The sequence below is a fragment of the Phacochoerus africanus genome, chromosome 5, assembly GCF_016906955.1.
Source record: "Phacochoerus africanus isolate WHEZ1 chromosome 5, ROS_Pafr_v1, whole genome shotgun sequence".
Taxonomy (NCBI): domain Eukaryota; kingdom Metazoa; phylum Chordata; class Mammalia; order Artiodactyla; family Suidae; genus Phacochoerus; species Phacochoerus africanus.
Genome location: NC_062548.1, coordinates 131481641 through 131503405, shown reverse-complemented (window position 1 = coordinate 131503405; position 21765 = coordinate 131481641). Strand labels below are relative to the sequence as shown.

The window sequence follows — 21765 nt, the reverse complement described above, 5'->3', positions numbered from 1 at the left end:
TTAGCATTCGGGGTCCCCCCAAAATCCTGCCTACATTTTTTATCATTGCCGCTGCTGTTTAAGTCCTCGGAGTGCAGTGCCGAGTCCTCTTGACCAGCAGCTGCTGCTTTTTCGCTCTCCGTCTTTCGAGCTCATCAGTCTTTCTGAGGTCCTGCGCTCACGGCAGGTCCTTAACCATGCGCCAGGTCGTGCACGCCAGGTCTCACGGTCTGATAGGGTGTGATGTGCACACGTGCACAGATGAGAAGACTGTGCAAAGAGGCCACATACTTGCCAGGGTCACATGTCGGGCTGCAGTGGAGCGGATTTGGAGCTGTCTGCTGGGCACCGTGCCCTCAAGCGAGGAGACAGTCTCCGTTGAGGACTCCCAATCCCTCAACCTGGCCACTTGGCCTCCAGAACCTGGGCCTTGAGGATCTGGGCAGCTGGAGGATTTCCGGCCTCTTGAAAGGGCGTGGGGGGAGTTCCCTTGTGGGTCAGCAGGTCAAGGATCTGGCGTCACTGCTGTGGCTCTGGTTACAGCTGTGGAGCAGGTTCGCTCCCTGGCCCAGGAACTTCCATGTGCTGCAGGTGTGGCCAAAAAAGAAAGAAAAAAGGGTGTGAGGCAGCGTGAACATGGTGCTGCAGAGCCTGCGTCCTGCTGCCGTTTTCCTGACGCTGCCGCTTGGTGCACGGAGGGCAGGCAGAAGGTTTCTGAGAGCAGTTGTGGGTGAATGGGTGTTGGCTGTGTTTGAATGGAGCCCCTCCGTCACTTACAGGGCAGTTGTGTTTGATTTCAGGAATGCACGGAAGGACTACATCACTGCCAAGTACATCGAGAGGAAATACGCAAGGAAAAAACACATGGACAACGCGGCGAAACTTCACAGCCTTTGTGAGGCCGTCAAAACGAGAGATATTTTTGGATTACTCCAGGCGTATGCTGATGGTGTGGATCTTACAGAAAAAATCCCGCTGGCCAATGGACATGTAAGAAAAGACGTGTTTAAAAAAGAAAACAGGAGCTCCTGTCATGGCTCCGCGGAAACAAACCCAACTAGCATTCATGAGGATGGGGCTCAGCCCCCCATCTCGCTCAGTGGGTTAAGAATCCAGCATTGCCGTGAGCTGTGGTGTAGCTCACAGATGCGGCTCAGATCTGGAGCGGCTGTGGCCGTGGTGTAGGCTGGCAGCTGCAGCTCCAAATCAGCCCCTAGCCTTGGAATCTCTGCGGCCCTAAAAAGAAAGAAGAGAGAGGGCAGGGGTCATGGCAGGGCGGTGTGATTACAAAGGCCGACGAAGCAGAGCGATGCTTGGAAAGGGACAGAAGCTTCTGGGGTGAGAGAGTAGTAGTTGATTCCCTTTTTTTTTTTTTTTGGCTTTTTGGGGCCACCCCCACAGCATATGAAAGCTCCCAGGCTAGGGATTGAATCGAAGCCTCAGCTGCTGGCCTACACCACAGCCACAGCAACGCCAGATCCTTAACCCACTGAGTGAGGCCAGGGATCAAAGCTGCATCCTCATGAATCCTCATCAGGCTCATTACTGCTGAGCCACAACGGGCACTCCCAGATTAGCAGTTGACTCTTAAACTAAGGCTGTAATGCAGCCCTGGCAGGAGAGCCCAGCCCGGGCCAGGGAGCAGCTTCCAGAGGCCCGGCCCCAGGAGAGAAGCCTGTCTGTCCAGAGCAGCTCCCAGGCTGAGCCCGGAAGGAGAGCTGGACTGGCCTGCTGCCCTCGCCCCCTCCCCAAGGGAACGTTGCCGAGACGGGGCCCGCTGTCAGGATCTGTCCGCAGAAACGGCCAGCGTGTGGTTGCTCAGCACCGCGTGGGTCCTGATTCTCTTCCACGGTGCTCCCGTGGTCACACAGCACAGCCCCCAGGCCCGCCTTACTCTCGGAATAAAGGCCCACAGGGCAGGGGTCACCCTTACAGTCGAGCCTGGCATCTGGAGCAACATCAAGTCATTGAGTGTTGGAGACAAAGAGGGGGCAGCCGAGCAGGCAGGGCAGGTGGAGGGATGAGCTCCGGCCCGTGTTCCCCACCCACCCTGCTTGCTTCTCTTCTGTCGCACCTGCCAGAATGTACTTTGAGGAAAGGCAGCCTATGCCCCAGCGTGAATTGAAGACCCCCAAGTGTTGGCAGCGATGGCTTCATCTCTATGTATGGCATGAAAAACTTTAACCCTGTATTTAAAATACACCTTTTGGAGTTCCCTGGTGGCCTAGCAGATTAAGAATCCAGCCTTGTCACTGCTGTGGCACAGGTCTGATGCCTGGCCCAGGGAATGTCCGCATGCCACGGGCATGGCCAAAAAAGAAAATACCCACTTATATTTATCCAGGGAGCAGGGATGAAAGGCCTGGGGAACATCCTGGAGTCTGAACTGAGGCCCCTGCCAGCAGTCAAGCCTGTTGCTGATGCCGGGATGGGGGCAGAAGGGCTGAATTGTCCACGTTTCCCATGGAGGGAGGAGGCGCAGGGCCAGGTCCCCTGGGGTGGACTTTGCCGTGGAGGTGGAAGGGGCCCTGGGTGTCCTGGAGATACGCTTTTCAAAGGGAAGGACCACCTGCCTGCCCTGGTGTTGGACACAGAAGCGAGTGCCCCCCTTGGAACCCCGCCTATGTCTGTTTGGTCTCCAGGAACCGGACGAAACTGCCCTGCATCTTGCCGTCAGATCCGTGGACCGGACGTCTCTCCACATTGTAGACTTTTTAGTTCAGAACAGGTGGGTGTTCTGCGATCAGGGAGGGCCTTTGACTGTGTTCCTCGGTGCTTCTGAGGAAGGAGCCAGGGGCCCCGTGGCTGCAGTCGTGTGGCCGGGCTGCTGGGGCCTCCGCAGGTGCGCGGACGCATTCCAAGACAGGCGGCGGCTGCCAGGAGTCGGGGGTGCCAGGGCGGGCTCCCCCAGCAGACCTGGAGTGTGAGGGCAGGGACCCTCCGGGGCCTGGGACTCGGGGACAGCATGCCCGTAGGTCTGAGGGATCCGAGCCCCCGGGCTTGTCCTGTGCAGCGGGTCCCAGAGATCCAGGCAGTGCCCCCTGAGCAGTGAGGAGGAATCAAGTGTCCGAGCCCAGCCCCTGGCCGCGCCAACGTCAAGAACCGCAGCTCAGGGTGGACGCTTTGCCTGGTTGGAAAAGCTGTTACATTGGATTAGGAGTTGCCTTCAGAGAGGAGGCACACAGGCAGTTGCACCATCCCTCGTGGTCCCATCTGGGCCTTTCTGCCTCGCTCAGGTGCAGTGGCTGCCTGGCACCGTGGGGAAGGCCTGTCAAGGTGTGTCTTGACCCTGGTGCGGGGGCTGCTGATTAAAAGCCATAGAAATTGCTCCGGATGGAATGGAAAATTCCCAAGTTTAAAGGCAAGGAGATGGCTTGTGTTTTGTCTTCTGCTTTTCCCCGCCACTCCTGGGGGCAGGGGAAAGAAATGGCCAGAGCTTGGGGGCGTTCCCTGGACGCCTGGTGGCAGCTGCTCGGCCTCCCTGTCCCGATGGGAGCCTGCATACCCGCCCAGCGCCAGCAGCGGGGCAGGGGCTCCGCGCACAGCCGAGTGAGCCGCCCCCTCGGTGCAAATTCTCAGGGCGGAAGGGAAGTCTGGTTTCTCTTCCAGAACGGAAGCAGGGCAGCGGGAGGAGAGCAGAGATCAGAACGAGGCTCCCTTTTTACGCTGAAAACATAGCTGCTTAAACAGAAAAGAAAGAAAAAGTAAACATAGCTGGTTTCCTCCTACTGGGAGCAGCCGGCATCACCTCCTGGTTGTCACTCTCCTGTCCCCACACGTCCAGGGCACAGGGCCCTGCCTCAGAACGTGACAGTGGGCGAAGTCCCAGGGCCGCCTCCCCCAGTGGGCCGAGCAGCTTGTCCTGGGGTCACCGGGTCTCGTTTTGTGTTGGAAGAGCCTTTGTGCTCCCCTCCCAGTTCCCTGGCGCCTGTTTTCAGGACGAGCTGGCTCAGGACAGCCTGGGGACGGTGAACTTCACGCAAGTGGCTTTTCCCTGTCCTGGCAAGAGGTTCGTTAGTCAGATGCAGAAAGCTCACCCCAGCCTTCCGTAGGACAGACGGGGTGACTCAGGCAGGCTTCCCAGGGTTCAGGCGGCACTGCCAGCTTCACCTGCCACCCGCCCCCGCCCCGCCCACAGGTGTCCCTCTCCCTTTTGGGCCTTCTCTGCGTCGCTCTTAGTTTCCTGATAGCCTGAAGCAAGGTCTCCCCAGCCACGCGAGCAGGGCTGGCGCTGCCCCCCGCCCCCAGCCCCGGAGGAGGAGGAGAGAGACCCGCTCTGTGACTCTGAGCTCCAGCTATGCCCCGTCCCCACCCGGCGGCGTCCCTGGTCCTCTGGCCCATGACTCACGCTCCTTCCGTTTCTCTGTCCCTGTCCTCGCCAGTGGGAACCTGGACAAACAGACGGGCAAGGGCAGCACGGCCCTGCACTACTGCTGCCTGACGGACAGCGCCGAGTGCCTCAAGCTGCTGCTGCGGGGCAAGGCCACCATCAGCATCGGTGAGCCCCTCCTGCAGCCCCCAGGCCGCTGGGACGCGGGCGGGCCCTGGGCATCTGTCCGAGTCGGAGGAAATCCTGCCCAGCGCAGCTCAGGGACCTGATCCGCACGGCTGCTGTGACCCCGTCTGTCTCAGCAATATTCTTCCCCAGCGTTGTAGGCTTGCCTCCGAGAGGCAGAGGGTGGCCTGCGGCTGTCGCGGTGCCCAGGTGAACCTGAGCAAGGTTTGGGCGTCTTGCCTTCCTGTTTGTGACCCCACCTGGGACCAGACGTAGCCCCTCACAGGCTCTGGGGTGGTGTGGTTACTGGTGGGGCTCACGGTTCACTGCCCCTGTTTTCAGAGGCCTCAGGCCACCTCCACAAGGGACCCTTGTCTGCCTGGCCTGCCTCCCTCCCGCCCACATGGCCACACTGACGAACCGCCAGCCAGGCCCAGGCGGGCTCGCGGGTGTTGGGCTCAGATGGTTTCCCAAGGAAGGGCTTTTGAAGCACTATTAAACAGAGAGCAGGAGTCCTGTTGTGGCTCAGCAGGTTAAGAACCCAACTAGTGTCCATGAGGATGCGGGTTCAATCCCTGACCTTGCTCAGTGGCTTAAGGATCCAGTGTTGTCACAAGCTGCAGTGTAGGTCACAGATGTGGCTTGGATCCCGAGTTGCTGTGGCTCTGGTGTAGGCCTCAGCTGTAGCTCTGATTCAGCCCCTAGCCCAGAAACCTCCACATGCTACAGGTGCAGCTGTTAAAAAAAATAAACAGAGCAAAGAGAGTGAAAGAAGGTTCGCACCTGCTTAAAAGCCTGGTTGCTTTTTTTTTTTTTTTTTTTAATTCTCAAACTGCCTGTAGGGCCGCTTCCCTGTACCTTTTTTAAATTGCCTCTCAAATCGGCCCTTTGCCTGTTTTTGCCGTGACGCGCTTGTCCGTCCCCCGCCTCCTAGCTAACGAGTCAGGAGAGACACCACTAGACATCGCCAGACGCCTCAGGCACGAGCACTGCGAGGAGCTGGTGAGTCCACCTCGTGGACGGGACGGGGCTGCCCCTTGGGGAGGGTGCCCCCTGCGCCCCGTAGTCGCAGTTGGGGCCAAGCAGATCCCCGGCCCTAGGGCGACAGCTCAGAAGGCGGACCGGGGGCCTTTAGAGAGGAGGTGACCACCGGCTGCGGTAACACTCGGAGGTCAGTTTGCTGGTTGGACGTGCAGACGGCGGCCCCGGCCATGGTGGGGGTCAGACAGACCCAGGTTTGCCGGGGGCTCCACCGTGTGACTCGGGAAAGTCGCACCAACTCCCCGCTGCTGCGGTATTTGCAGAGTCACCTACCCCCGTTTGCAGGCTGTCATGGGAACGAGCGCTGGACTCTGTAAAGCAGTGGCCGCGTGGTAAAGGCCCGGTGAGCAGAGCTGCTGAGCAAATGCTGAGGATGGAGGCACAGACACTGTGCTGAGCCCTTCGCGTCCATTAACGCATTTGCCTTGGTGACGAATTAGGAGGAACCTGCTGTCCTCCCGTTTTATAGATGAGGAAGCAGGTGCAGAAGGCTTCAGTACCTTGCCTGAGACCAAACAGCCACTGTCTGGCTTTGGAGAAAATGGAGACCCTAGCGTGTGCGCTAAGACCGCCCTTTATGTCACGAATTAACCTCTCTCCTGCGCATCCAAAATGGAGCCGCTGTCCGCCTTCCCGGAGAGAACTGAGAACGTGGTCATTGCGCTTGTTTCCTGCAGGGCTCAGTCCTCTCATGCTGGTCAAGAAAGCGGGGTTCCCAGGGCCAGGTTCCTTCTCCCAGATGCTCCCACGTGCAGTTGGGGGGCCCCAGGGCTGTCCGCACTGTGGATCTAGATGCCCTCTTCCTGTGTGCTGCAACCGTCCCGCCTCAGAGCAGGAAATGGGAGCGTCGAGGTGACCTTCCCTTCGGATCACGGGGCCGGGCTTCACCAGGACGCAGCGGGTTAACTGCCAGCTGTGTTCTGGGTGCAGGTTCTCGCCCGTGGCCCCCGGCCATCGGTACACGGCGCGGGTGGCCGCTCTACGCGGCGAGTGTTGCCGACTGTGCTTTGTCGTTCCCAGCTGACCCAGGCCTTATCCGGAAGATTCAATTCTCACGTTCACGTCGAGTATGAGTGGCGCCTGCTCCACGAAGACCTGGACGAGAGCGACGATGACGTGGATGAGAAGTCACAGGTCTGCACCCACTTGTAACCATGGAGCCTTCCGCGCAGTGTGGGTCCCAGGCTGGAATGAGGGCAGAGAGCTGTTGTGTAGAAAAGGGGTTTGGTTTTTGGTTCCCCTCCCACTGCGGCCTCCTGTCTCCCGGCTCCTGCAGACGGGAGTCTAAAGGACGTCAGGGGTGTGTCGTAGGCAGCGGCTCCCCTGATGCCCAGGGAAGGTCCTGGGGCCTTTGGGTGCCATGGATTTTAGCAGAAGCTCTCCCACTGCTGTGATCAAGAGCCTGGGTTCCCTGTGTCTGGGGCACGTTCCCCAAGTTGATCTTTAAAACCATCCCTGAAATCGGGGACCCTTAGAGCTCACTGGGCGCAACTCGCCCCTTGGCGGATGGGGTCCCTGAGGTCCCAAGGGTCCCTTGGCCACAGTGGAGCCGTATTTGCAGACTCCCCCGGGGCTCTTTCCTCCTTGTCCCGCCTCTTCTCACGATGCGCCCTCTGTCTCGTGCACTCGGGCACGTCTGGACGGCTGTCACCTTCCCACGAGTCTCCGAGTCGGACTCGGGAAGGCTGGTCGCACACCCACACTCCTAGCTGTCGTGAGCTCAGTGGCAGTGCCGTCTAAGCCTTGATTTCACGCCCTCCTGCGAACCGAAGATGTCTGATTCTTTGCATGTGGCGTTTCTGAAACCTACTGGGGATGCTGGTTTACGGAACTGTTAACACCTGTACTTAGCGTTTCTTAGAATAAGTTCCTGGTTAGCTGTAAAACGGTGTCACAGAAGAGCTGGCTGATTTTATGCCTGGCGCTGCCTTTAAAGGAGGAGGTTTGAAATACCTGCCCTGGAGCATATGCTTCTTCAGCAGGCCCACGTTCCGTTCCTGGGGCCGGCAGGCAGTGACTGGGCGGGTGGCATGGTCCCCAGTGACAGCCCGGTGGCCAGGGCTGACACCCCCACTCCCTCCAGCAGAGAGCTGTGGGTCTGCTCCATGCCCATGGCGTGGGCTTTGCTGGAATTTAAACTGTGGGGAGTTCCCACAGTGACTCAGTAGAAATGAATCCAGCTGGGATCCATGAGGATGTGGGTTTGATCCCTGGCCTTGCTCAGTGGGTTAAGGATGCCGTGATGCCTGAGCTGTGGTGGAGGCCGGCAGCTGTAGCTCCGATTCGACCCCTTGCCTGGGAACCTCCATATGCCGCGGGTGCGGACCTAAAAAAGCAAACAAACTGTCTGAAGAGCTTCTTGCTGCTGAGTTCTGCTCATGGGATCCGGTTTGAGCCTGGGGTTGGCCAGAGCCTTGGCTGGACGGGTGGTCCTGGGAGGGGAAGAGGCTGTGACGGCCGACACGGAGACCTGCTAAGCTCCGGGCGCAGGAGCTTGACAGATGAGAAATGGGGTCAGCAGGTGAATTTGCTCACGATCAAAGCTGTTTTAATGAAGCGGACATTTGACATATGCGTTCGCTCTAACGTACCCAAGTCTACCGTTCCATGACCTTCAGGTGGAGCAAGGTCAGCAAGCTCTTAAAGGGCCAGCTAATAACTATTTTAGGTTTGTGGCTCTAAGAGATCAGTCTTTGCTGCAACTGCTCAGCTCTGCCAGGGTGGCTTCAAAGCAGCCACAGACTGGGTGTGCATGATGGGCCTGACTGCTTTCTACTAAAATTTTATTTTTGAAAACAGCTGGTGGCCCCACAGCCCCTTGTTAACTGCTGAATTGGAGGGGTCTTAAGAGTCCCATTCCTGTGGGAAGAAGACACTGATCTCCCCGATTGAGCCACGTAGTTTGCGGGGTACCCGGCGCCACTGCCCAGTTCTGTCATTGGAGAAAGCGTGTTTTTCGAGGGTCAGGCAGTGAAGATACAGAGCCAGGTAGGGGGACTCTGGCTGGTGAGAGAAAACAGCTTCTGTTTTAAGATCTTCACAGAATGAAGAGCTGTACCTTTTTTGCCGGAGTGTTTCCATTAAGAGACACTGTGAGAGTGAGTTTTAAATCTTGCAGCTGTCACGTAACCTTAAAATGTGCCACGCTCAGGTAGAGGTGGTGTCCTGAGGTTGTCACCAAGTAGATGGTGGCCACGAGGCCAACGTGTCTGCATTTCACACGCCTCTGCCCTCCGCCCCCACAGCCCAGCCCCAGTCGGCGGGAGGACCGGCCAGTCAGCTTCTACCAGCTGGGCTCCGGCCAACTGCAGCCCAACGCCGTGTCTCTGGCCCGAGACGCCGCCAGCCTGGCCAAGGACAAGCAGAGGAGCTTCGTGCCCAGCATCTTGCAGAACGAGACATACGGTGCCATCCTGAGCAGCAGCCCACCCCCAGCCCAGCCCGCGGCCCCCGGCACCGCCAGTGCCCCCCCACTGCCCCCACGGAACGTCGCCAAAGGTACTGAGCTGTTGGTGGCCCTGCCAGGGCACGGGCGGTGTGCTGGGGCTCTGGCTCTGGGGAGCATGTGCTGTCAGCGGGCCGACCTCTGGGCCAGCACGGCTGGTCCTTTCCACTTGGGGCCTTTTGTACTTAGGTCATCTGCTCCCTGAGAGACTCTGTCCCTCTTAGGAAGGTGGTAGTGCCTTGACTCGGTTCTTGGTCTGGGCAGGGGTGCGGCATCTGTGATCTGGGGGACACCGGGGACCCCCCCCCACCCCCGCAGGCCTCGTCCTGTCCGTGTCTCTTCGCTGTTCGCCCCTCACCGCCCGCGCTCTGCCTCCACTCTTCCCGGCGGGGTCTCTCCTGCCTGTGCTTGGCCAGCCTGTGGATCTTAGCTCGCTCGGGTGGTTGTTTCTTATCTCTGACCCCATGATGGAGGATGAAAAGGTTCGAATTGGGGAAACGGCAGCCTCCTTGTGAAAGTACAGCTCTCCCCGAGGGTCCTCCCCGGCCCGAGTCCCAAGCCTGCCGTGCGCATCTCCGCTGCTCTGTCCCAACGTAGTCAGTTTGACTGAACAGGTGCTGTTTTTCATTTTTATAAAAATGGAAACTTGAGGCCCCCACGCGTTGAGTAATTCGCCAGCACTGAAGCCCCGCTGGCTGTTCCCAGGGAAGGGGGATGATGTCCAGGCCCTGAGGCGGCGGGCAGCCCCGAGTCAGTCCCCAGCTGCATGTGTACAGGAGCTGTGCTCTAGGAGGGCTGTGGAAGAGGCCTCTGCTGAGGAGTGAGCCTGTCTGCCCTCACGAGGTCTGTGCTCACAGCCTGGGGTGGCCGTGCCTCCGCCTGCACCTGCTGCCACACAGCTCTGTCTCCGGCACTCAGGGGGGCCAGAGAAGGCTGACGACCCTGCCACCTGGGTTGCTGTACCACTCCTTAAGAACAAACCCAGGCCAGAGTTCCCACTGTGGTGCAGCGGATTGAAGGATCTGGCATTGCCGCAGCTGCAGCTTGACCTCTATCCCTGGCCTGGGAACTTCCATATGCCTGAGGTGTGGCCAAGAAAAAAAGAACCAACCCATGATGCTCCAGGGCAGGCCTGGAGACCAGCTCGCTCACCTCCCGCAGGCCCCCCCGCCTCCACCAAGTGGGGAAGGAGACCAGTCCCTGCGGCCGGGCGGTGGGGCAGCCGCGGAGTCGGCTGCGTGTGTGTCCTGGGAGCCCAAGCGGAGAGAGGGGGTCGTCCCGCCCCTTAGAGGCTGTTTCTCGCTCTGCCGTGTGAGGACGTCCTTCCTTTGTCCTGTCGGTTCATCGGGAAGGAATGGAAGCCTCTGCGCCCGTGTGTCTTGCTTCCTGAAGCCTCAGGATGAGAGGGTTTGGGCTTCTCCTTCTGGTTCTGTCTGCCACCCCCCTGGTGAGCTCCGATCCTGCCTTTGCGGATGCGCAGGGCCCCTCCTGCCTGCCGCCCCGCCCCCAGAGGCTCCCTCCGCCTGTCCTCGGCTGTTCCACCGAGGAGCGATGTGACCAGGGCAGGGCCGTCTCCCGGGTGTGTCACCTGAGCCGACTTCCAGCCGGGAGTTTCTTTGCAGGAGGGGCGGCCAGCCCTTCACCCGGTGTCTTCGATTCGCGCGCGCGCGTGCCTCCTTGTGCGCAGCCAGGGGCAGGAGCTGGCCCCACGGGCGCTCTCACGTGGAGGTGGGCAGCTGCCTCGTCGCTGAGTGCGGTGCTCAGCAGGGCACCTCCGGTTGTCATTTCCCTCCTCGGTGTTTCTAGCTGCGAAATAAAACAGTAAAATTGAGAAAACCAGCTGGGCGTTTTCCCGGCAGCACCGTTGCTTCGGTGTGCATGGCCGCCGTCTGTCTTCCAGACACCAGAAGGCAGAGTTTTACACCCGGTCTTCTGTCTGTGCTCTTAATGCTGCTCTTAGAAGGGTCGTCGTGGCCGGTCTGTAGGGAGAGGATCAATAATGCAGTGTTCTGTTTCTGTTTTTGTTCTGTGCGTGTGCGTGTGTGTGCGTGTGCGTGCGTGTGCAGTTCAGCCAGCCTCCTCGGCTAACGCCCCGTGGAAGACAGACTCTGTGAGTGTGGGCGGAGGAAGCCGGCAGCGATCTTCGTCAGATCCGCCAGCTGTCCATCCGCCGCTGCCCCCTCTCCGAGTGACATCGACCAGTATGTTTCCTTCCTTTTCCTTTCTTGCCGTGGGGCTTCGCGGATCTGGATGGCGGGGGGTCTCGGCTGCCGCCGAGGTGCCCGGCGCCCCTCCTCGCCAGCTGCGGGCTCCTGTCTGCCTCGCCCCACGGGCCGCTCACGCGCTTCCTCGGCCCCGACCCTTCGGCCGCCCTTCCTTCTTTCCCGCGTGGGCTGGGGCTTCACCTCCTTTGGCCATTTGGTGGCTCTCAATATCTGGGCACGTTCCTGTGGCTTTTACTCTGGTCTGTGTGTCCCTTCAGTGTCGCAGGTGGGTGAGAGGCCCAGCATCAGGGGGAGGCTGTTTCCCAGCGCAGACAGGGCAGTTGGCTGGACCAGGGAGGCGAGGCCTGGGCACTGAGCCTCCTCCCTGCTCCGCCCAGGCTGCGGGAGGAACCCAGGCCTTCCCGGGCTTCTCCTGGTTTCCTGAACCTAAGGCAAGGGGACAGGAGCCCGCCCGGCTGCGGTCAGCGCCGCACGTGTGCGCTGGAGGCAGAGTGGGAGGCCAGGCCTGAGAGGCGCATCCGGAGGTTGGGGGTGGGGTGGGGTCCGTCCCGCTCACACACACCCAAGTCCAGCAGCAGGGCGACACCGGCAGGTCTCAGAAGCCCACGAGTCTGACCTTCCGGAGCTGTGGATGTGCCTGCTGGAGTCCACCTTTTGACTTCTCTTTTCATTCCTGTTTCCTTTTTCTGCTTCAAAGGAGAAGGGAGTTCCCTGGCAGCCTGGTAGTTAGGGCTTGGCCCCTTCACCGCTGCGGCCCCAGTTCAATCCCTGGTCTGCAAACCGAGATCCCACATCAAGCCGCTGCACGCTGCAGCAAAAAAAAAAAAAGCAGAAAAAAGAAAGGAAAGAATGAGAAAAGAAAAGATTAAGCTGGATCCCTCCTCGGTCAGCAGCACCTGCTCTCCTGGTCTGTCAGCGTCCAGAGGCAGGTTGCCACCTCCACAGGGACCACGGGAGCAAATGCTGCACGTTGAGGGGCCCACTAATGTTTGTCAGCAGAAGGAGGCGAGGCCCCAGGCCAGAGGCCAGCTCCCTGTCTTAGCAGCTCCGTGCCCTCGGTGGAAGCCTCAGGCCCTTTATCTGTAAAATGCAGAGGATGACAGACTTTTTGGGAGTTCCCATTGTGGCTCAGCAGGTTAAGAACCCAACTAGCAACCATGAGGATGCAGGTTCAATCCCCAGCCTCCCTCAGTGGGTTAAGGATCTGGTATTGCCTTGAGCTGTGGTGTAGCTCGCAGACACAGCTCGGATCTGGCGTGGCTGTGGCTGTGGTGTAGGCCAGCGGCTATAGCTCCGATTCGACCCCTAGCCTGGGAACCTCCATGTGATGCAGATGTGGCCCTAAAAAGCAAAAAAAAAAAAGAAACAAACCGGGACAGGGAGGCTTCACAGAGTCAGTTCTTTGCAGCCTTCTCTCAGATTGACCTGCTGGCAGCCGGGTTGAGGGGGTGGCGTCCAGGGCAGGACCAGTGTCAGGCCTCCCACTGCCGTTTCTCCAGGTCTGCGTGGAGGGCTGGAAACCCAGATGGCTTCCCCACAGGGGATTGTAGCTGAGAAAATACTCCCAGGTTCATAGAAGCGTTTTAATCGTAGCTCGAGGCTTGGAAGGAACCCGCCACTCCTGGTTTCTGAAAATCTTCCGTGAAAGTAGGCCTTCTGCTATGAAAGAGCAAAAGGAAGAGGGAGCCCTTATCAAAGAGCCTTGGGTTAGATGCCTGAGGACGTGACGCCCGGAGTCTGAGCCTCCGCGTTTCTCTCATTCCTCTCTCCGCAGACCCCCTGGCTCCCACGCCGCCCCCTCCAGTAGCTAAGACGCCCAGTGTGATGGAAGCCTTGAGCCAGCAGAGCAAGCCGGCCCAGGCCGGGCTCCCGCCCAGCAAAGCCCCGCCACCGCCCCTGCCGCCGCAGCCGCCCAGCCGCCTCCCCCAGAAGAGGCCTGCTCCCGGGTAAGGCCTCCTCTGCGTCCCTCTGGGGGTTGGGGGGGGTGGCAGGGGGCCCACCCTCGTCTCTTACGTCCAAGGAGCTTCCCAGCGGCCACAGCCCCGCACCTTCACCTGCGAGATTTCGTTGAACATTTGAAATCCCCAGCATTTCTGCTGCTGTGACCCTTGAGGTCAAGTGTGACAGAATTAACGTATTAAGTTTCAGGGGTTCTCATAACAAAGCACATGCAAACTTACCCACAGGAGACACTTTTTGTTTGTTCGTTTTTGGTTTTTTAGGGCCACACCCGCAGCATATGGAGGTTCCCAGGCTAGGGGTCGAATCGGAACTGTAGCCGCCGGCCTACACCACAGCCACAGCAACGCGGGATCCGAGCCACGTCTGCGACCTACACCACAGCTCACGGCCACACCGGCTCCTTAACCCACTGAGTGAGGCCAGGGATCGAACCTGCAACCTCAGGATCCCTCGTCGGGTTGGTTAACCACTGCGCCACGACGGGAACGCCTAAGACCCAATTTTATTATGCTCCTGGGTTGGCGGGAATTTGGGTCAGACAGGGGGACTCTGCCCCACAGTATCTGGGCCTTTGGCCGAACTGCCTGGGGACGGCTCAAGACAGGAAGGGCTTGAACGGCTGGAAGCGACTGTCATCCAGTGGTTGGTGCCGGCTGCCACCCGGGATACCAGCCAGGGCTTCTGGCTGCGATCTGTTATGTGGTGGCCTCACCATGTGGGGAGGGCTTCCTCTACGTTGCTGCTTCGGTGCAGCCTCGGACACTGAGCGAGGGCTGCGCCCTAACGCATGGAGCGGCCAGTGTGGGTGTCGCCGTGGAGCCATCTCCCTGGCTGTTTGTTGGGGAACCTTGATGTGGGGCCTTTTTCTTGGACGTCGGAAGCTCTCAGAGGTCAGCTTTCTGGTCTCTCCCTGCAGGGAACAGGGTTTCTGGGAGTTGAGAATCGAAGTAAAGATAAGCTTTTACTTAGTCCCTTGGTGGGTTTTTTTGTTTTGTTTTTTTAAGATACTCCCAACAACCACACGTGGCACCCCCCAGTCCAGACACCCTTTCTGAGGATGGAAGCTTCTGGTCTTCAAAGGGCGTGTGGCGGGCGTTGCCAGGCTTTCCGAATTGGCGTGGGGATCCGGGAATTCAGCTCCTTCCACAGACTCTGGCTGATCCTGGTGTTCGATGCCCTGTTAGCTCCAGTCCCAGGGCTTGTGAGCCTGGGGCGCTCGGAAGCACGCACGGGGTCCTGCGGGCTTTGCTTACAGCGCGTGGGGTCTCCTTCCTCCGATGAACAGGATGGTGGGGGGGCATCCTTCCAATCGCCGCTTCCTGGATATGCTGTTTCTTTAGTTCTCTTTGGCTTAAATTTTTTTAGTCCTTTTCCCTGGGAGAAGGTGGAAGTGAATGTGTCTGTCTGCTGTTTTTAACCAGAAGACCCTCAGAACAGAATTTTTTTTGAGTTCTGGCGGTGTCTTGGGGTGTTTTTTTGTTTGTTTGTTTGTTTTGATCTTTTGTATATTTAGGGCCACACCCATGGCACATGGAGGTTCCCCAGCTGGGAGTCAAATCAGAGTTACAGCTGCCAGCCTACACCACAGCCACAGCAACGCCAGATCCTTAACCCACTGAGCGAGGCCAGGGATCAAACCCGCGTCCTCATGGATGCTAGTCAGGCTCGTTGACCACTGAGCCATGAGGGGAACTCCCGAATTCTGTTTTTAAAGGAATACACTGCTGTGTCCTCTTTGTAAATGGGGCACCCCACCCCCCAATTTTATCCCAAGTATAAATCTGAGCTTTGGCCTTTATCCTCTTAAAGCAGAAGTTGGCAGCCTATGCCCGTAGGCCAGGCCAGGCCCAACCCAGCTCACGAGCTGAGAGTGTTTTTTTTTTATTTTTCTAAATGGTTGAGAAAACTAGAAGAATACATTGTGATACAGGAATGTTACATGAAATTCAGATTTCAGAGCTTGTGAGTAAAGCGTCAGGCCACATGGCCACACTGTGTCCATGCATGGTCTGTGGCTGCTTCCCAGGTGTGGTGGTAGCATGGAGTAGTCGTGACAGGGACCCCCCCCGAACCCACAAAGCCTAGAACACATCCTCTCTGGCCCTGTACAGAAGAGGCTGGCCGGCCAGAGTCTCAGAGGTTCTGGCATCTCGTAGCTGGGCAGGCTCGTGGCAAAGGGGATTTCCATCTCCATGGTGACAGAAAGCAAATGGCGAGAGTTGCTGTTGTGGCTCAACGGGTTAAGGACCTGACGTTGTCTCCATGAGGATGCGGGTTCGATCTCTGGCCTTGCTCAGTGGGTTAAGGAGCCTGTGCTGCCACAAGCTGCAGCAAAGCTTGCAGATGAGGCTTGGATCTGGCGTGGCTGTGGCTGTGGTGTAGGCCGGCAGCTGCAGCTCTGATTTGACCCCTAGCCTGAGACTCTGATTTAAACTTCTCTATGCCACAGGGGCAGCCGTTAAAAGGAAAGGAAAGAAAAAAACAGCAAATGGCGAGACTGGTCAGACTTGTGGGACCTTCCCTTATTTTGCCTTTTTAGTTCCTTGAAAACATGAGAAAATCAGTGAAATCAGTGTTGTGTTTCACGTGCATCCTGAGGCTGCGGCCCCAAGGCCCAGACAGGCTGCTTCAGGGCAGCAGAGGAAGCGTCCGGCCGAAGTGGGCCGCAGTGGAAGGCCTCTTGCCCCTTGCTTGTCCCCTGTCCTCTTCTGCTCTCCAGCATGCGCCCCCCCACCCCCCACCCCTCAAGCCCCAGTTTTGTGCCTGGCTCTTGCAGGGAACTAGAGGTAGGGCTCCTTTCTCTGCTCATCACAGGTGTCCTGTCATTTGTCCTTATTTTGAGAGCCGACAGAACCGGTGTCACCCCTTTTGCAGCTGAAAGTGCCCGCTCACAGAAACCCATTTATCCGGCCCATCTGGCAAGTCTGAGTTAATGGACCCCTGTCTGGCCGCCGTGGGAGCAGCTCCCCTGTCTGGGTGTTCCTGTCTGTGGCTCTGGGACCGGCCGGTCCCTGGGGGCTCATGGGTGGGGCTGGTACCCTGGACAGTCAGGTCGGTTACAGGCAGCAGGGGTCAGAGAGCTCAGAGACGTGGATGGCGCTGGCCTTTGGTGCCTGGAGGATCCTGGCAGAGCCGCCAGGGCCCTGGGAGTGACACAGGAAGAGCCCATGGCCATGCCAGGAGGGGTCTGAGCCCATCAGGGATCGAGCTGGTTGGCGGAGCCCAGCTTCTGGCCCCTGAGCCGGCTCGTGGGCAGCAGGCTCACGTGGGGCAGGAGCGCTTCGGGAAGAACCTGGTTGTGGAAGCTTGGGTCTCACTCTGTCCCCCTGGGCATCCCGGTCTTCCTTTTTCCAAGAAAAGTAGTTGAGTGGCAGCCGATAAAATAGCTCACCCGCCTTCTCCTGGAGCACAGTCCGTTTAGAGAGGGCGCCAGGGGAGGCCCTCCTGGCCTAAGTCCCAATCATTCTATTTTCCCTTCTTTGTAGGCCTGACAAGGCAGCGCTGCTGACCAACAAAGGCCAGCCGAGAGGACCTGGTAATTATCTCATGTCCGCCTGGGTTAATGTCTGCTTGGCCCGGGGGGGCGGAGAGGGGGTGTCCCGCGACAGCAGCCGCCTGCCCTCCGCAGCGCCTCTGGTGCTGGTCCCTGCGTTTCCGCCCCTTCCCTGGTCCGTGGGGCGGGCCAGGGACCCTGGCGGGGTCTGGAGTCACTGGAGGAGGTCGTGGCATCTGTCTCTCTCTGGGACACTGCCAAGGTTCCATGGAAGTCCCAAGGTCCTTGGGCCTTTGGGGAACCTTCGTCGACTAGAAACTCTCAGGACGCTTGCTTACCGGCTCTGTCCCTGCGGCGTTCGTGTCCATTGTTTCTGTCTCGTGGTTAGGAGCCGTGGATCTCTCTGGAGCAGAAGCTCTGGGTCCCCTGCCCAACGCCGTGGTCGTGCAGCCCCCGGCGCCCATGCCCAGGAAGTCACAGACAGTAAGTGGACAAGCCCCTTCCTTCTGCCTCCTCCCCTGGCCGGGGCGGGAGAGGCTTCCTCCCGGTACCCGGGCCTGGGCCTGGGCCTGGGAAGGGTGCAACGGCTGCGCAGGGCTCTCCTCGGCCCCAGGACAGCCCCGTGTGCACACCAGATGCGGGGCCGCCCTGCTCCCACCCTCGGCCCACGGCTGCCTCCTCCTGGAGGCCCCCTGCCCCTGAGCCACCCCGTCTGGCCAGCTCTCCGCCCCAGGGGCCATGGCTCCCCGCACTAAGCTCTGCTGCCGCCTCTTGCCACAGACCAAGCTGAAGCCCAAGCGGGTCAAAGCCCTCTACAACTGCGTGGCCGACAACCCGGACGAGCTGACGTTCTCCGAGGGGGACGTGATCGTCGTGGACGGGGAGGAGGACCACGAGTGGTGGGTGAGTGGGGCCGCTCTGCCCGAGGAGCCAGCCACGCATCCGCACTTCCCGGGCGCCTGAGCGGCCCCCCAGGTCACGGGGGCACTTTCCAGAGCGCCCTCGGGGGTCTGCCTCGAGGCCTCGCCCTTCTAGCCCTGCTGTCCTCCCCGTGTGGCTGGCTGGGGGCTCGAGGCACGTAGGAGGAGCGACCTCCAGGGCAGCGTCGCTGCGTGTCACGCTGGGTCCAGAGATGAGCCGCGGCCTCCAGGTGGGAGCTGGGACGGGGTGAGCTGGCACTTCCCTGTGGCCCGGAGCGTCCGGACCTAGCCAGGGTCAGGCTGGGTGACCTCAGACAAGTTGCTCCTGTGGCTAAGCTGTCGCCCCCTCATCTGAGAAGGAGGTCACGGCATTTTGCGATGATACATAGACCCCTAGTGACAGGTGGCTGTCACAGCATGGGGCGTACCATTAAACAGCACCTGACAGCATCTGCTGCCCCGTGGACACCAAGGACCCAGCTCTGTAGGCTGAGCTCACGTATCAAATGGTGTCGTGAGGACGCAGGCAGGACTCGTGGAAATGGCTCCGCTGTCGAGAGTAGGGGGGCCTTGGTGGGCCTCCCTCGCTGAGCCCCTCCTGTGTGAACCCGGGCCTTTGTGAGCCAGCTCCGGGCCTGGTGGCACTGCCTCTGGCACAGCCGGATCAGGGTCCCCTTGTGGCCTCTGTCCCCTTGAGGGATCGAGTGCCCGTTGACCCACAGCCCCCTCCATCAGCCCAGCTCCACCCAGCATGATCAGTGCCACGGGCAGCAAAGGGGGCTGCGGCTCCCGGTTCCGGGACCCTGCCCACCACCCACCTCCGTCCTCACCCCTCTGGCCCTCACACTGTGTACGAGCCACCCTGCGATGGGGCTCCAGCCTGACAACAGGCTTGGCCACCTGGAAAGTACCTGTTCATTTCAAAATCTATGGAAAATACAGGAAGGTGTAGAGAAGAAAGTAAATGCTGCTGATAATCTTAGGGCCTCCCGTGCCCCCACCCCCCAAAAAAAACCATTTAAATTTTGGTAATTTTCTTTTAGACTTTCTTTCTTTATATTAAATTAATATAAAGTTAATATATGTCACTGAGTTCCTACTTGATGTATAACTTCTATAATTTACCCAGAGCAAGGCGTCCCCGTTGTGGCTCACTGGTAACGAACCTGACTAGTATGCAGGAGGACATGGGTTCAATCCCTGGCCCTGCTCAGTGGGTTAAGGATCCTGCATTGCCGTGGCTGTGGTGTAGACCTGCAGCTGCGGCTCTGATTGGACTCCTGGCCTGGGAACTGCCATAGGCCACAGGTATGGCCCTAAAAAAAAAAGCAAATAATTTACCCAGAGCAAAAGTGAATAGATGTAGTGAGGTCATCTGTAAACGCTTGGCTGCTTTTAAGTAGCGCCAAGTCACTTTCTGTGACTGCAGCTCAGAAACTGCTGATGCTCAATTTCTTCATCCATTTTCTAAAAAGAAGCAGGTAGGCAATGGTCAGATCCTGTCCCGTATGCCCCCCGAGACCGCAGGACTGTGGTGGGGGCCCCTGTGCAGACACGGACCCCTCTAAGCGGCGTTCCTTGGGGACAGCAGGCCTCCACGGCTGGAAAGGCGAGGGAGGGCGGAGAGGGAGGCAGCGTGTAGAGGTTTTACGGAGAATTCTTCCCCAGAAAGGACTCTTCCAGACAAGTGGGTTTTTTCCCTCCAAATTCTGGCACGTTTCCAGCAGGCAGAATTCTTCTCACCGCAACTTTTCCTCATTTCAGATCGGCCACCTTGAGGGAGAGCCCAGCCGCCGAGGCGCGTTTCCTGTGTCGTTTGTGCACTTTATTGCTGACTAAACTGCTCCCGAACACACACACGTCTCAAGGTCCTGTGCCGTTTTGTTGTTGGTACCAGAACCCCTGCCAGCTAACCCGGTTTATGAATTGTCTCGTGGCGTAGCCCACTTCCTCCACTGTCACTGTTCTCTTTCACAAACTCCAAGGCAGTCTGTCAATGCACTGTTTTTATAATTTGTGTTTTTCACGGAACATTGCTATACTCTTACTATGGAAAACCCAAAGTCTTGAAAGGTGAACTGAAACGTTAACATTATCTGGACATAATCAAGACCCCGCATCCGCAGAGGTAGCCGAACCTAAAAATGTCCTGAGCGTTGGAAAGAGATGCGTCCTGCTCTCCTTGCCCACCTCTGGGGTCCGTGACCCCGAGCACAGTCCCTGGCTTCGGGGGGGTCCACGGCGGGCCGGGCCTTCCCAGGGAAAACGCTTCAGTTCACCATGAAAGATCTTTTTTAAAAGATTTTCCAGATTTCCTTTGAAATCCCCCCTCCCCGTGTTTATTTAAAGCAACGGGAGCTGGACAGGTACACACCACGTGCTGCCCAGCCCCGCGTAGGTTGCAGCCCCGTCTCTCGCATGTGCGCTTGTGAACAGCCCTGCTTCCCCCTCACGGATGGTTCCTTAAAGTACACGTCACAGCAGCTCCCTCCGTCCCAGGTCCTAGAAGACCGCATTTCTCGAATTTGGTTAACCGCCAAGGACGCTGGATTGCAAACCAGTCCTTTACCCTAGTTTGTATGCTTTGGACGTTTTGGAATTTGCCTTCTCGAACGTCCTTCATCGCACAGCTAGGACCCCCCCCCCCCCCGCCACACACACTTGCTGTCTCCTCCCGTCAAGTTGCCACTACCCCTCCCCCCCCCCCCGTCTAGCTCGAGAAAGTTTCCTCACTTGAGCGTCTTGTGTTTATATACTACACCATCAGGAACGGTAGTTACACTGTCTCGAGATTTAACCTGTCCATCCGTTTGTAATCCAGAGCATATCAGAAACCCGTAGGTCCCAGGTGATCAAATAGCCCCGAGCCTCCCAGTTGTCCTCTCCGAGTCCATCGTGGGGAGCATTCTGGAGCTCGAGCAACTGGGGGTGGGGGGAGTAGGTTGTATATGATGAGATCAAAATTCATTCGTTGAATGAACTTGACTGTCATACCTCTATTTAGGAATGGTGAGCCTAAGACTCACAGTAGGCATATTGGAATTTTGGCGCTTTGAGAATAAATGGGCATGTAATGCCCACTTAGGTTTTTACCAAAAGGAAAGGAGTCAATTTAAGAATAGGCTTGGAAAGCAAGGCAGCAATGCTTTTAATTGCATTTGTTATGATGGTACATTTGATTGAAGCAGCCTGTCTTTATTATGCAAGCCTTTTTTTAAGCTTAGAGCTTTTTTTTTTGTATATATTTTTTGTTATTATAAAGGAAGACAGAACAAACTGGAATGTTTTATGATACTGTATGGCAATTGTGGGTTTTGGTTTTTGTTTTGTTTTGTTTTTTGCCTTTCAGAGTTCCAGGTAAAAAGACGGTAGATCTGTAATTAAAGTTTTTTTAAAAAAGCACTACATCTGTTTTCACTACCTGTTCATTTCTGGCTTGAACCCTTCCTTTAGTTGATTCGCACAGATTTTGCACGGTGCACTTCCCGTGTCTATTTTAACACAATCCTCCCATGATCAGCCTTTGACTGCTTGGGGCCAGCTATAAACTGTGTTCAAGTGGATTCGCGTCAGCACTTGAACACGAGTCCCACACTCATCTATCAGGTTCACTGGTACATAAAGATCTAGGAAATATTTTTCCAGTCTCCAATTTGGTGGCGCTGCTGTGCAGTAATTGATACTGCTTTTGCCAGAGGAGAAACTACATTAACTTCCCTGCCAGTATCCTTTCCTAGTTATTTGCTCTTTACAAGCTAAAAAAAAAAAAAAAAAAAAAAGGGAAAAAAAGCAACTGAGAGAAAGGACAACATTGTAGATATCTATTTATAAAATATTTCAAGCTTATGTTTCATGAACTTAGCTGCAGGATCCTGGCCTTTGGCCTGCCATTCTCCAGCAGATCTGACTTGGAGGGGCGGCAACTCAGAAATGTGTCCACGGGCTGAGCGTTACTCTGATCGGGGAAGGGGTGGGTAACCTGTGCGGCTTGGAATGTGCTGTCTGAGGTGTCTGAGATTCAGTTCGCTCGCTCGATGACCTTGGTCTCGTTGCAGCGCAGCTGTACATATTGTATAACCTCAATCAGTTCTTATTTTCATCGTCCTGATGCAGTGACCTATAACTAGAGCATGTGTAATAAGTTTACTCTAATTGTTAACTAGTCACTTGACTGGAAAAAAAAATAAAATACTTTTAAATGGACA

General features: G+C 57.5%; 1 protein-coding gene across 2 annotated transcripts in view; it reads left to right on the top strand.

Annotated features, from left to right (window-relative positions):
* ASAP2 (ArfGAP with SH3 domain, ankyrin repeat and PH domain 2) overlaps positions 1 to 21763 on the top strand; it is a 161692-nt gene extending 139929 nt beyond the window's left edge. The window contains exons 17-28 of one of the 2 annotated variants that reach the window (XM_047782677.1): positions 780 to 969; positions 2622 to 2707; positions 4362 to 4477; positions 5409 to 5476; positions 6536 to 6649; positions 8761 to 9013; positions 11027 to 11161; positions 12960 to 13131; positions 16633 to 16682; positions 17029 to 17123; positions 17421 to 17543; positions 19325 to 21763. In XM_047782677.1, coding sequence (XP_047638633.1) covers positions 780 to 969; positions 2622 to 2707; positions 4362 to 4477; positions 5409 to 5476; positions 6536 to 6649; positions 8761 to 9013; positions 11027 to 11161; positions 12960 to 13131; positions 16633 to 16682; positions 17029 to 17123; positions 17421 to 17543; positions 19325 to 19399 — 1477 coding nt within the window. In that variant the 3' untranslated portion in view covers positions 19400 to 21763. The remainder of the gene's footprint in view (positions 1 to 779; positions 970 to 2621; positions 2708 to 4361; positions 4478 to 5408; positions 5477 to 6535; positions 6650 to 8760; positions 9014 to 11026; positions 11162 to 12959; positions 13132 to 16632; positions 16683 to 17028; positions 17124 to 17420; positions 17544 to 19324) is intronic. The other variant, XM_047782678.1, reaches the window with a different exon arrangement.
* Positions 21764 to 21765: the final 2 nt, after the last annotated feature.